General features: G+C 45.4%; 1 protein-coding gene across 1 annotated transcript in view; it reads right to left on the bottom strand.

Moving 5' to 3' along the window:
- Window positions 1-1,705: 1,705 nt before the first annotated feature.
- ASMT (acetylserotonin O-methyltransferase) overlaps window positions 1,706-12,942 on the bottom strand; it is a 28,941-nt gene continuing 17,704 nt past the window's right edge. The window contains exons 8-9 of the mRNA XM_068534097.1: window positions 5,159-5,281; window positions 1,706-4,200 (exon numbers count right to left, since the gene is read on the bottom strand). Of these exons, the coding sequence (XP_068390198.1) occupies window positions 4,124-4,200; window positions 5,159-5,281 (200 nt within the window). The 3' untranslated portion in view covers window positions 1,706-4,123. The remainder of the gene's footprint in view (window positions 4,201-5,158; window positions 5,282-12,942) is intronic.

Raw genomic sequence — 12,942 nt, 5'->3', positions numbered from 1 at the left:
TGCTCTCAATTCTTTTGGGTAAATACTCAAAGGCTGCATTCTATGGTAGCTCGGTGTTTAACTCTTTGAGAAACCTCCATTCTGTTCTCTGCGGCAGCAACACCATTTTACATTCCCACCAACATTGCACAAGTGTTCACGTTTCTCTACATCCTCACCAACACTTGCTATTTTCTGGGGTCTTTTTTGATAGTAGCCATCCTGAGAGATGTGAACCTGTTTATGATTAATTTTAGAATCTATTTTCCCAACTAAAGTCTCATTAGGTTTTGATTTGCTGGTAGCTTAATGACTTGGGTGGCGGGTCAGGTTATCTGGAGGATGGTTTTACTATTAATGACAAATTTTTAAAGCAATTTCTACTTTTCCAAAGCTAACCATTCTGTAGCCATGTCCATCTATAAGCATCATGAAGATCACTTATTATTCTAAAAAGTAAAATAATGTTCATAGCTGCACTATTTACAATAGCCAGGACATGGAAGCCACCTAAATGCCCATCGACAGAAGAAGAGATAAAGAAGATGTGGTACATATACACAATGGAATATGACTCAGCCATAAACAAGAATAAAATCATGCCATTTGCAGCAACGTGGATGGACCTAGAGACTGTCATACTAGGTGAAGTCAGTCAGACAAAGAAAAATATCATATGATGTCACTTATCTGTGGAATCTAAAATATGGCACAGGGACTTCCCTGGCGGTCCAGCGGTTAAGACTCTGCACTGCCAGTGCAGGCAGCCCGGGGTTCGATCTCTGGTCGGGGAACTAGATCCTGCATGCCGCAACTAAAGATCCCGTGTGCCGCAACTAAGACCCGGCGCAGCCAAATAAATACATAAATAAATAAATATATATTTTTAAAAACCCTACTATACGGATTTACATTTGTTAAGGAATCACATTAGAAAATTTAAAATAAACGGTGCCAAGGTATTGTCTAGCTGAGGATGGCCCTTTGCAATTCTGATAACGTCCGAATAATATCCGTTTGTACAGCCTGGCACTGAAGAAGATACTTGCTTCCTTCCTACATGGGTCAGCGTCTTGGAGATCATAGACGAGACATTCCTACAGCGTGAGCTCGGCCAAGGGGAATCCCCAAGAGAGGGGGGTGCACCCCCCCCCACCCAGGTCTCGAAGACCAAGGGGAAGAGCTGCTCAGTTTGGGGAGAAGAACCCAGGAAAACCCTGCTAGGCAGCAGCCCCTTCTCACCCACTGGCCGACGCCCCCTCCCCGAAATCAGGCAGTTACAGAGCCAGGTAGGTGTCAATCACATGGGCACAGGGCAGCCCAGAGATGAACCCCAGTGGATCTGGAGGACCCCGTAAGCCATCTCCGGCGCAGTTTCATCACCAGCGTCTCCACGGGCCAGGGGTTGGGGGTGACAGTCCCACCCTGGTGCATCGTTCCAAACAGGACAGTCTCTGCTCCTTCGCAAGCGTCTCCCTGCATGCATTTGCACAAGCCCGGCAAGTCCATTTTTGCACACTCGGCCCCAGGGGTCCCATGAGATCCTAGGCGTGAAAGCTTTGTAAAAGAGGAGGGTTTTGGGTGTGCCTACTGCCGTCTCCCTTCAATACCGTATTTCCCTTCAATGTTTTTCCCATAGACACGGTCGTTCCGCAGGAGTGAAAAAAGCCAGAAAGGCCAATTTTTGTTTTAATTTTTAAAAAATATTTATTTATTTATGTGGCCGCGCTGGGTCTTAGTTTGCGGCAGGCGGGACCGTCACCGCGGCGTGTGGGATCCAGTTCCCTGACCAGGGATCGAACCCGAGCCCCCTGCATTGGGAGCCCGGAGTCTAAACCGCTGGACCGCCAGGGAAGTCCCTTTTTTAAATTTTTAAAATGACTTTTTATTGGAGTATAGTTACTTTCCAGTGCTGTGTTAGTTTCTGCTGTAAGGAACCGTTAACTTACATGGATGGATGCGTTCGGCCCCTGCGCACAAAGGGGTTCTACTTTGTGCAGACTTGGGGCCCCAAGTCTGGAGGATGCAGGAGGCATTGCAATTACCCAGGCAGCGGCAAACACGTTCTTTGGGAAATGTTCATCAGTTCAGCATACATCGTCGTCCCCCGTGGAAGCTAATACGTCAGAGAAACAAAAGAGAAGGGGTTTTCGTTTTCTGTGACAACCTTGTACAAGAACTGTGTTGGTTTTTTTTTTTTAATCCAAAGGGTTCATGCCGTGCTGTGTGTTTCAGCAGCTTTTCTTCTAGACAAGCTGACCGGGGCCTTCCATATCACCGCTGACCACGCAAATTCTTCATGGGGGCAGAAAACCTCCAGAAAGAGGTGGTGTTTCTGGCAATGGCTCGAGGGCCCTGCTGCGAGAGATGCAGCCGGCCCTACTGTACGTTTATATCCACCCGGCCCAGGGTGTCTCTCCGCGGGACAGGGTGCTGGCGGGGGGCAGTGTCCCCTCCCTTAGAACCTGGAGAATGATGCCTTTTATTCTTACTTTGTAATCGCCCTTCACAGGGGAAAATGATGAAAAGGTACTTGTTTTCGTGAAACCTAACATTTTCGGGGGCAAAGGCATAAAGTGGGGGCGTCTTCTCCGTTTAGGGCCACCCCAGCCTCCTCTGGTCCGTGGAGCCAACGTCCGTGGTCCGTGGAGCCAACGTCCATTAAACCGCCCAACAGCGCCATCTGCTGGCAGACAGGCATCCCGGTCCTGCCCCAAATGGTCCAGCGTCGCCGTGGCAACAGGAGGATGTCTCCCTCCAAGGCTCCAGGCTGTCCTGAGAGGTATTTGGGAAGAAGCCAGAGCAGGTGATTCCTGGCGCCCTGGAGGGTCCTTCCTGCTGAGTCCACCCGGTCCCTCCCCAGGCCACGGAGCTGGACCAACGCTGGGGAGCACAGTCTGGGACCAGCAGCTGGCTTTCCATCATCTCCTGAAGAAGGTCCTGTTTCTCTTCCTACCCCCACGAAGACAGCGTGACCCTCCCAGAGCCCTCGGCTCAGGAGGACTTTTAAGAAATCAACGCACCCCTAAGAGCCAGTCCTGTCGTGACAGCCACAAGGATCGGGGAAGCTGCAGTGTGACCACATCCTGACCCAGTCTCTCGAGCCCGGCACTGTGGGCGTCGGGGGCTGCTGGGCCACTATCGGATGTGGGGTACCCTGTGCGCTGTGGCGTGTTGCGCAGCAACCCTGGTACCGAGTCACCAGCGGCCAGCAGCATCCTTCAGTCCAGCGTGACAGCCCAAGACGACTCCAGACACTGCCGGGTGTGTCCCCAACCGGGGGCGGGGGGCAAGATCACCCCAGCTGAGAGGCATTGGTTGGACGTATTCAAAGAATCACAGGGCATTTAAGACAAACTTTAGAGATTACCCAGTCCCGTCTGTTAAATTTGAAGGGTGAGGGTGCAGAGAAGGTAGGTGACGTGCCCGAGGTCAGCTTTCTGCTGGGTAGAAATTCCAGACCTGCAAAGCCATGCTCCTCCTGCTTCCGAGGGCTGCCCCTGGCTTCAGCATCATCGATGGCGCCCCTTGCAAAGTTCTGGCCATCCAGAGAAATATGCAAAGCGGCAGGTGCTGCGTTTGGATCTCGGAGACAAGGCGGGTGAGGGGCAGGGTGACCATGGATGCTGTGGGCAGCGGCCCAGGTGCCAGGTCCCTCCCGGGCGTGGCTTCACCCAGGAAACATGGCGGCTTTATTTATTTATTTTTGTAATTTTTTTTTTTTTTTAAAAAAGAGCATAAATCAGCTCTCCTAAAAGAGCTGGGGAGAAATATGCGTGAGGGGGTCAGATTACAAGCTGGACTTCTCTGCATGTACCTTTCATCAGCATTTGGTTTTTGAATCATGCAAATGTGTTAGTCATCCAAGAATTAACACATAAAAAGCAAAGGCAAGCCCTAAACACTGGAAGCAAACCAAAGGCCATGAGAAGGCTGTGATTCGATTGGCAACATCACCTCCGGGCGACAACCATAGTTTCTGTGACCGTGGAGGTACCAATTCGTGGATATTCTAAACAGAAGAACTGCAGACAAGACACAGCACCGCCTGGCAGTTCCCTTGTTTGTAGTAACCTTGGTTTTGCTCCTTTGGAATGACGTCATGCACACAGCAGGACAAGGCAAGCAAGTAGTATTGATGATCTCAGGAACAAGGCTCCAGGTGTAGGACGCCACACACGGACAAAGTTATACAAACTGAGTAACTGCCCGGTAATGCCCCTATGGATGGAAATGTGAATAATTCAGCATGTTCAATCCATTTCCTAGCTGTCTCCACAGAAGGGGTCTAGAAACACTGCCCTCCCAGAAATGGCAACTCCGCCTCTAAAACTGATTCCCCACTAACAGAACCACAGTTTCTGGGGAAAATGGATGATCCTGGAGAGGGAGAAGCAATTCAAAAGCCTGAGACGTGGTGATGTCCCGAAAGCAAGGAAACCTTCAGCGCTTGGCTGGGACTGTGAACATATCACACTCAGAGGCTGTGCCCACGTCCTCATGGACCCTCAGGATGATGACCTCACAGGATACTGTCCCCCTCGCACACAGAGGCTGTGCCCACGTCCTCATGGACCCTCAGGATGGTGACCTCACAGGATACTGTCCCCCTCGCACACAGCGGCTGTGCCCACGTCCTCATGGACCCTCAGGATGGTGACCTCACAGGATACTGTCCCCCTCGCACACAGCGGCTGTGCCCACGTCCTCATGGACCCTCAGGATGGTGACCTCACAGGATACTGTCCCCCTCGCACACAGCGGCTGTGCCCACGTCCTCATGGACCCTCAGGATGGTGACCTCACAGGATACTGTCCCCCTCGCACACAGAGGCTGTGCCCACGTCCTCATGGACCCTCAGGATGGTGACCTCACAGGATACTGTCCCCCTCGCACACAGCGGCTGTGCCCACGTCCTCATGGACCCTCAGGATGGTGACCTCACAGGATACTGTCCCCCTCGCACACAGCGGCTATCTCCATCTTTCATTGGGATACGCTGCAGAATGGTTATCAATGCCATTTTTTGGTCGGTTTTAATTACTGATGCGGAAGGAGAGCCATTGGGTTGGATGACGCCCTTACCTGTGACATGAACTCAGTCCCCGGCATCCCAAGGAGAGTCTGCCAACCCTGCCCCGAGTTGCCAGCACAGCGACACGCAGCCCTACCTCCTACCTGTCTTGCAGGCTTGGTAGGTTCTCCCCAGCAGGTGTGAGCACTTCTCACCCGTCCAGTCATGCAGGGCCCTGGCCAGGATGCACAGATCCGGCTCTGGAAGGCGGTCCTTAAAGAAATCTCCTGTAACCCAGGGCGAGTGCCCTGGGGTCAGCCTGCATCTCAATCCCGTTGGACCACACCAACACCCAGTGGGGACAGGCCACCTGTATGGACCGAGCTTTCCCCAGATCTTCCCAGCTGGTGACCTTTCAACCAGACCCTGAACAAAAAGAAATCTCAGTGAAGACAGGACTATTCTGAACGATGTTTGGGGGACCCTTTCCCTCCATCAGATCTGGACAATGGTTTTATTTTTATTTTTTTTCCGAAGGTCCCGTGTAAACAGACAGCATCCTTTAAGCCATGGATTTCAGGAGGTCCCAGGCAATGCATCAGAAGCTCCATTCCGATGAGTCAAACTGGACCAACAGGGTCCATATGTGTTTCCCTGACTGAATAAAAATGCCCAAGAGAGACTCTTACCTGTAGGTGGTGGCCAGCACTCAACTCTCCTACCATTTTTCCTGCAAGAAGTATCAATGTGGGAAGAGAGCTTGGATAGCCCTGAGCCGTACAGGGTTACCTCAGCTGACCTGTGTGGTCCAGACTCTGCAAATTCACGGGAATTGGGGAGGATGTCTTGGATGACACAGAGGCTATCCCCTGGCTCTCTTCCTTGTGCTGAGTATCCCAGGAAATATGGACCCCAGAATATTCCCCCATGAGATAGGGCACGGAGAAGGAGCTTCCTCCAAATGGATTTTCTTCCACTCAGTGAAGAAAGACAGGGGTTTTTCTTAGAAAACTACGGCCCAAGGGCCAAATTCAGTCAGGCGTCCGTTTGCCTACAGCCTGGAGAGAATGCAGACCCAGGAATGAAGGTCGACATGCCTGCACCTTCTACCAGCTGCCCTTGGGGACCAATCGCAGACACCCAACCTCAACGGGGTAACAGCACATAATAAAGTAGTATTTCACTTAATTCCCCCAACCTCCAAAGTCTGCTTCTTCACCCATTTTCCAAATGAGGCACCAAAGTAACACTGATCGTGTATCTCCAAGAAGTAAGAGGAAGACTCCCCAGGGGTGTGATTAGGGTTAAGATCAGGGTGAGGCACTGCCTGTGCGCACAAAATTTAAGGGGCCCCAAAACTGGGTCATTGAGATTCAATATATTTTAATACAATGGTTTTAGAAATCAACATTAAGGACTTCCCTGGTGGCGCAGAGGTTAAGAATCCGACTGCCGAAAAGTTTTATGGAGCTCTGACCGCCACAGCAACAGTCAGCTCTACCCACCACCAGAGCCTCCCATCAAGCCTCTTAGACAGCCTCAACCACCAGAGGGCAGACAGCAGAAGCAAGAAAAACTACAATCCTGCAGCCTGTGGAACAAAAACCACATTCACAGAAAGACAGACAAGATGAAAAGGCAGAGGGTTATATACCAGATGAAGGAACAAGAGAAAACCCAAGAAAAACAACTAAACGAAGTGGAGATAGGCAACCTTCCAGAAAAAGAATTCAGAATAATGATAGTGAAGATGATCCAGGACCTCGGAATAAGAACGGAGGCAAAGATTGAGAAGATGCAAGGAATGTTTAACAAAGACCTAGAAGAATTAAAGAACAAACACCTAGAAGAATTAAAGAACAAACAAACAGAGATGACCAATACAATAACTGAAATGAAAACTCCACTAGAAGGAATCAAGAGCAGAATAACTGAGGCAGAAGAACGGATAAGTGACCTGGAAGACAGAATGGTGGAATTCACTGCTGCGGAGCAGACTAAAGAAAAAAGAATGAAAAGAAATGAAGACAACCTAAGAGACCTCTGGGACAACATTAAATGCAACAGCATGCACATTATAGGGGTCCCAGAAGGAGAAGAGAGAGAGAAAGGACCAGAGTAAATATTTGAAGAGATTATAGTCGAAAACTTGCCTAACATGGGAAAGGAAATAGCCACCTAAGTCCAGGAAGCGCAGAGAGTCCCATACAGGATAAACCCAAGGAGAAACATGCTGAGACACATAGTAATCAAAGTGGCAAAAATTAAAGACAAAGAAAAATTATTGAAAGCAGCAAGGGAAAAACGACAAATAACATACAAGGGAACTCCCATAAGGTTAACAGCTGATTTCTCAGCAGAAACTCTACAAGCCAGAAGGGAGTGGCATGATATACTTCAAGTGATGAAAGGGAAGAACCTACAACCAAGATTACTCTACCCGGCAAGGATCTCATTTAGATTTGATGGAGAAATCAAAAGCTTTACAGACAAGCAAAAGCTAAGAGAATTCAGCACCACCAAATCAGCTCTACAACAAATGCTACAGGAACTTCTCTAAGTGGGAAACACAAGAGAAGAAAAGGACCTACAAAAACAAACCCAAAACAATTAAGAAAATGGTCATAGGAACATACATATCGATAATTACCTTAAACGTGAATGGATTAAATGCTCCAACCAAAAGACACAGGCTTGCTGAATGGATACAAAAACAAGACCCATTTATATGCTGTCTACAAGAGACCCACTTTAGACCTAGGGACACATACAGACTGAAAGTGAGGGGATGGAAAAAGATATTCCATGCAAATGGAAATCAAAAGAAAGCTGGAGTAGCTATACTCATATCAGATAAAATAGACTTTAAAATAAAGAACGTTACAATAGACAAGGAAGGACACTACATAATGATCAAGGGATCAATCCAAGAAGAAGATATAACAATTATAAATATATATGCACCCAACATAGGAGCACCTCAATACATAAGGCAACTGCTAACAGCTATAAAAGAGGAAACTGACAGTAACACTATCATAGTGGGAGACTTTAACACCTCACTTACACCAATGGACAGATCATCCAAACTGAAAATAAATAAGGAAACAGAAGCTTTAAATGACACAATAGACCAGATAGATTTAATTGATATTTATAGGACATTCCAACCAAAAACAGCAGATTACATGTTCTTCTCAAGTGCGCATGGAACATTCTCCAGGATAGATCACATCTTGGGTCACAAATCAAGCCTCAGTAAATTTAAGAAAATTGAAATCATATCAAGCATCTTTTCTGACCACAACGCTATGAGATTAGAAATGAATTACAGGGAAAAAAACGTAAAAAACACAAACACATGGAGGCTAAACAATACATTACTAAATAACCAAGAGATCACTGAAGAAATCAAAGAGGAAATCAAAAAATACCTAGAGACAAATGACAATGAAAACACGACGACCCAAAACCTACGGGATGCAGCAAAAGCAGTTCTAAGAGGGAAGTTTATAGCTATACAAGCCTACCTCAAGAAACAAGAAAAATCTCAAGTAAACAATCTAACCTTACACCTAAAGGAACTAGAGAAAGAAGAACAAACAAAACCCAAAGTTAGCAGAAGGAAAGAAATCATAAAGATCACAGCGGAAATAAATGAAATAGAAACAAAGAAAACAATAGCAAAGATCAATAAAACTAAAAGCTGGTTCTTTGAGAAGATAAACAAAATTGATAAGCCATTAGCCAGACTCATCAAGAAAAAGAGAGAGAGGACTAAAATCAATAAAATCAGAAATGAAAAAGGAGAAGTTACAACAGACAGCGCAGAAATACAAAGCATCCTAAGAGACTACTACAAGCAACTCTATGCCAATAAAATGGACAACCTGGAAGAAATGGGCAAATTCTTAGAAAGGTATAACCTTCCAAGACTGAACCAGGAAGAAATAGAAAATATGAACAGACCAATCACAAGTAATGAAATTGAAACTGTGATTTAAAATCTCCCAACAAACAAAAGTCCAGGACCAGATGGCTTCACAGGTGAATTCTATCGAACATTTAGAGAAGAGCTAACACCTACCCTTCTCAAACTCTTCCAAAAAATTGCAGAGGAAGGAACACTCCCAAACTCATTCTATGAGGCCACCATCACCCTGATACCAAAACCAGACAAAGACACTACAAAAAAAGAAAATTACAGACTAATATCACTGATGAATATAGATGCAAAAATCCTCAACAAAATACTAGCAAACAGAATCCAACAACACATTAAAAGGATCATACACCACGATCAAGTGGGATTTATCCCAGGGATGCAAGGATTCTTCAATATACGCAAATCAATCAATGTGATACACCATATTAACAAATTGAAGAATAAAAACCATATGATCATCTCAATAGATGCAGAAAAAGCTTTTGACAAAATTCAACACCATTTATGATAAAAAACTCTCCAGAAAGTGGGCATAGAGGGAACCTACCTCAACATAATAAAGGCCGTATATGACAAACCCACAGCAAACATCATTCTCAATGGTGAAAAACTGAAAGCATTTCCTCTAAGATCAGGAACGAGACAAGGATGTCCACTCTCACCACTATTATTCAACATAGTTCTGGAAGTCCTAGCCACGGCAATCAGAGAAGAAAAAGAAATAAAAGGAATACAAATTGGAAAAGAAGAAGTAAAACTGTCACTGTTTGCAGATGACATGATACTATACATAGAGAATCCTAAAACTGCCACCAGAAAACTGCTAGAGCTAATTAATGAATATGGTAAAGTTGCAGGATACAAAGTTAATGCACAGAAATCTCTTGCATTCCTATACACTAATGATGAAAAATCTGAAAGAGAAATTAAGGAAACACTCCCATTTACCACTGCAACAAAAAGAATAAAATACCTAGGAGTAAACCTACCTAGGGAGACAAAAGACCTGTATGCAGAAAACTATAAGACACAGATGAAAGAAATTAACGATGATACCAACAGATGGAGAGATATACCATGTTATTGGAATGGAAAGCTCAATACTGTGAAAATGACTATACTACCCAAAGCAATCTATAGATTCAATGCAATCCCTATCAAATAACCAATGGCATTTTTTACGGAACTAGAACAAATCATCTTAAAATTTGTATGGAGACACAAAAGACCCCGAATAGCCAAAGCAATCTTGAAGGAAAAAAACGGAGCTGGAGGAATCAGACTCCCTGACTTCAGACTATGCTACAAAGCTACAGTAAACAAGACAATATGGTACTGGCACAAAAACAGAAACATAGATTAATGGAACAAGATAGAAAGCCCTGAGATAAACCCACACACATATGGTCAACTAATCTATGACATAGGAGGCAAGAATATACAATGGAGAAAAGACAGTCTCTTCAATAAGTGGTGCTGGAAAAACTGGACAGCTACATGTAAAAGAATGAAATTAGAATACTCCCTAACACCATACACAAAAATAAACTCAAAATGGATTAGACCTAAATGTAAGACTGGACACTATAAAACGCTTAGAGGAAAACATAGGAAGAACACTCTTTGACATAAATCACAGCAAGATCTTTTTTGATCCACCTCCTAGAGTAGTGGAAATAAAAACAAAAATAAACAAATGGGACCTAATGAAACTTCGAAGCTTTTGCACAGCAAAGGAAACCATAAACAAGACGAAAAGACAACCCTCAGAATGGGAGAAAATATTTGCAAACGAATCAATGGACAAAGGATTAATCTCCAAAACATATAAACAGCTCATTCAGCTCAATATTAAAGAAACAAACACCCCAATCCAAAAATGGGCAGAAGACCTAAATAGACATTTCTCCAAAGAAGACATACAGACGGCCACGAAGCACATGGAAAGATGCTCAACATCGCTAATTATTAGAGAAATGCAAATCAAAACTACAATGAGGTATCACCTCACACCAGTCAGAATGGGCATCATCAGAAAATATACAAAAAACAAATGCTGGAGAGGGTGTGGAGAAAAGGGAACCCTCCTGCACTGTTGGTGGGAATGTAAATTGATACAGCCACTGTGGAGAACAATATGGAGGTTCCTTAAAAAACTAAAAATAGAATTACCATATGACCCAGCAATCCCACTACTGGGCATATACCCAGAGAAAACCATAATTCAAAAAGACACACGCACCCGAATGTTCATTGCAGCACTATATACAATAGCCAGGTCATGGAAGCAACCTAAATGCCCATCGACAGATGAATGGATAAAGAAGTTGTGGTACATATATACAATGGAATATTACTCAGCCATAAAAAGGAACGAAATTGAGTCATTTGTTGAGACGTGGATGGATCTAGAGACTGTCATACAGAGTGAAGTAAGTCAGAAAGAGAAAAACAAATATCGTATATTAACACATGCATGTGGAACCTAGAAAAATGGTACAGATGAACCGGGTTGCAGGGCAGAAGTTGAGACACAGATGTAGAGAACAAACGTATGGAGACCAAGGGGGGAAAACAGCGGTGGGGTGGGGATGGTGGTGTGCTGAATTGGGCGATTGGGATTGACATGTATAAAGTGATGTGTATAAAATTGATGGCTGATTAAAAAAAAAAAAAACTGGAAAAAAAAAAAAAGAATCCGTCTGCCAATGCAGGGGACACGGGTTTGAGCCCTGAGCCGGGAAGATCCCACGTGTCACGGAGCAACTAAGCCCATGCGCCACAACTACTGAGCCTGCGCTCTAGGGCCCGAGAGCCACAACTACTGAGCCCATGCGCCACAACTACTGAAGCCCACGCGCCTAGAGCCCGTGCTCCACAACAAGAGAAGCCACTGCAGTGAGAAGCCTGCGGACCGCGACGAAGAGTAGCCCCCGCTCGCCGCAACTAAAGAAAGCCCGCTCGCCGCAACTAAAGAAAGCCCGCGCGCAGCAACGAAGACCCAACGCAGCCAAAAATAAATAAAAATTAAAAAGAATTTTTTAAAAATCAGCATTAAGCCCCCCACACCCCCCAACAAATTCCTGATGGTCAAAATTTCAGAATTTTAAATATTTATTTTTATTTATTTATTCATTTAGGCTGCACCAGGTCTTAGTTGCAGCACGCAGGATCTTTAGTCGCGGCATGCGGACTTCTTAGTTGCAGCGTGCATGCGGGGTCTAGTTCCCCGACCAGGGATCGAACCTGGGCCCCCTGCATTGGGACTGTGGAGCCTTACCCACTGGACCACCAGGGACGTCCCCAAATTTCAGAATTTTAAATAAAGATGGTATCCAGCCCTTCAAGGACACGATTCAGCACGTTCTTGTCACCTTGAAATCAGCCTATGAGATCCAGAGTTGTTCAAAAGGAGATGATCCTTCGTCTGGATCAGTCAACATTTCGGGAGTGTCTACCCCACATCTGGCCCCAGATGCAATGCTGATGGCCTGTCCCATGAGATGCCATGAACTTGGCGGTGATTTGTTGTTTTTAAAGATCTTTTGATGTAGACCATTTTTAAAGTGTTTATTGAATTTGTTACAATATTGCTTCTGTTTTATGTTTTGGTTTTTTGGCCGTGAGGCATATGGGATCTTAGCTCCTTGACCAGGGATAGAACCTGCACCCTCTGCATTGGAAGATGAAGTCTTAACCACTGGACCGCCAGGGAAGTCCCGTGGAGGTGATTTAAAAAATAATAATAATAGCGAGGGACTTCCCTGGTGGTCCAGTGGTTAAGACTGCACACTTCCACTGCAGTGGGCACAGGTTCAATCCCTGGTCGGGGAGCTAAGATCCCACAAGCCGTATAGTGTAGCCAAAAATAATAATAATAATCATAGTGAATTTACAGCAGATCTAAGAGTGGACGGAAATGATATCCCCAGCTGGTGTTTTTCTTCTGAGCGAGCAGAAAAAAAGAACCACGAAAGGCCAGTTTCCTCCATAAATGGAGGT

Source organism: Eschrichtius robustus, chromosome X (assembly GCF_028021215.1).
Source record: "Eschrichtius robustus isolate mEscRob2 chromosome X, mEscRob2.pri, whole genome shotgun sequence".
Taxonomy (NCBI): domain Eukaryota; kingdom Metazoa; phylum Chordata; class Mammalia; order Artiodactyla; family Eschrichtiidae; genus Eschrichtius; species Eschrichtius robustus.
The sequence above is the reverse complement of the archived record's forward strand: the minus strand, read 5'-3'. Positions and strand labels throughout refer to the sequence as shown.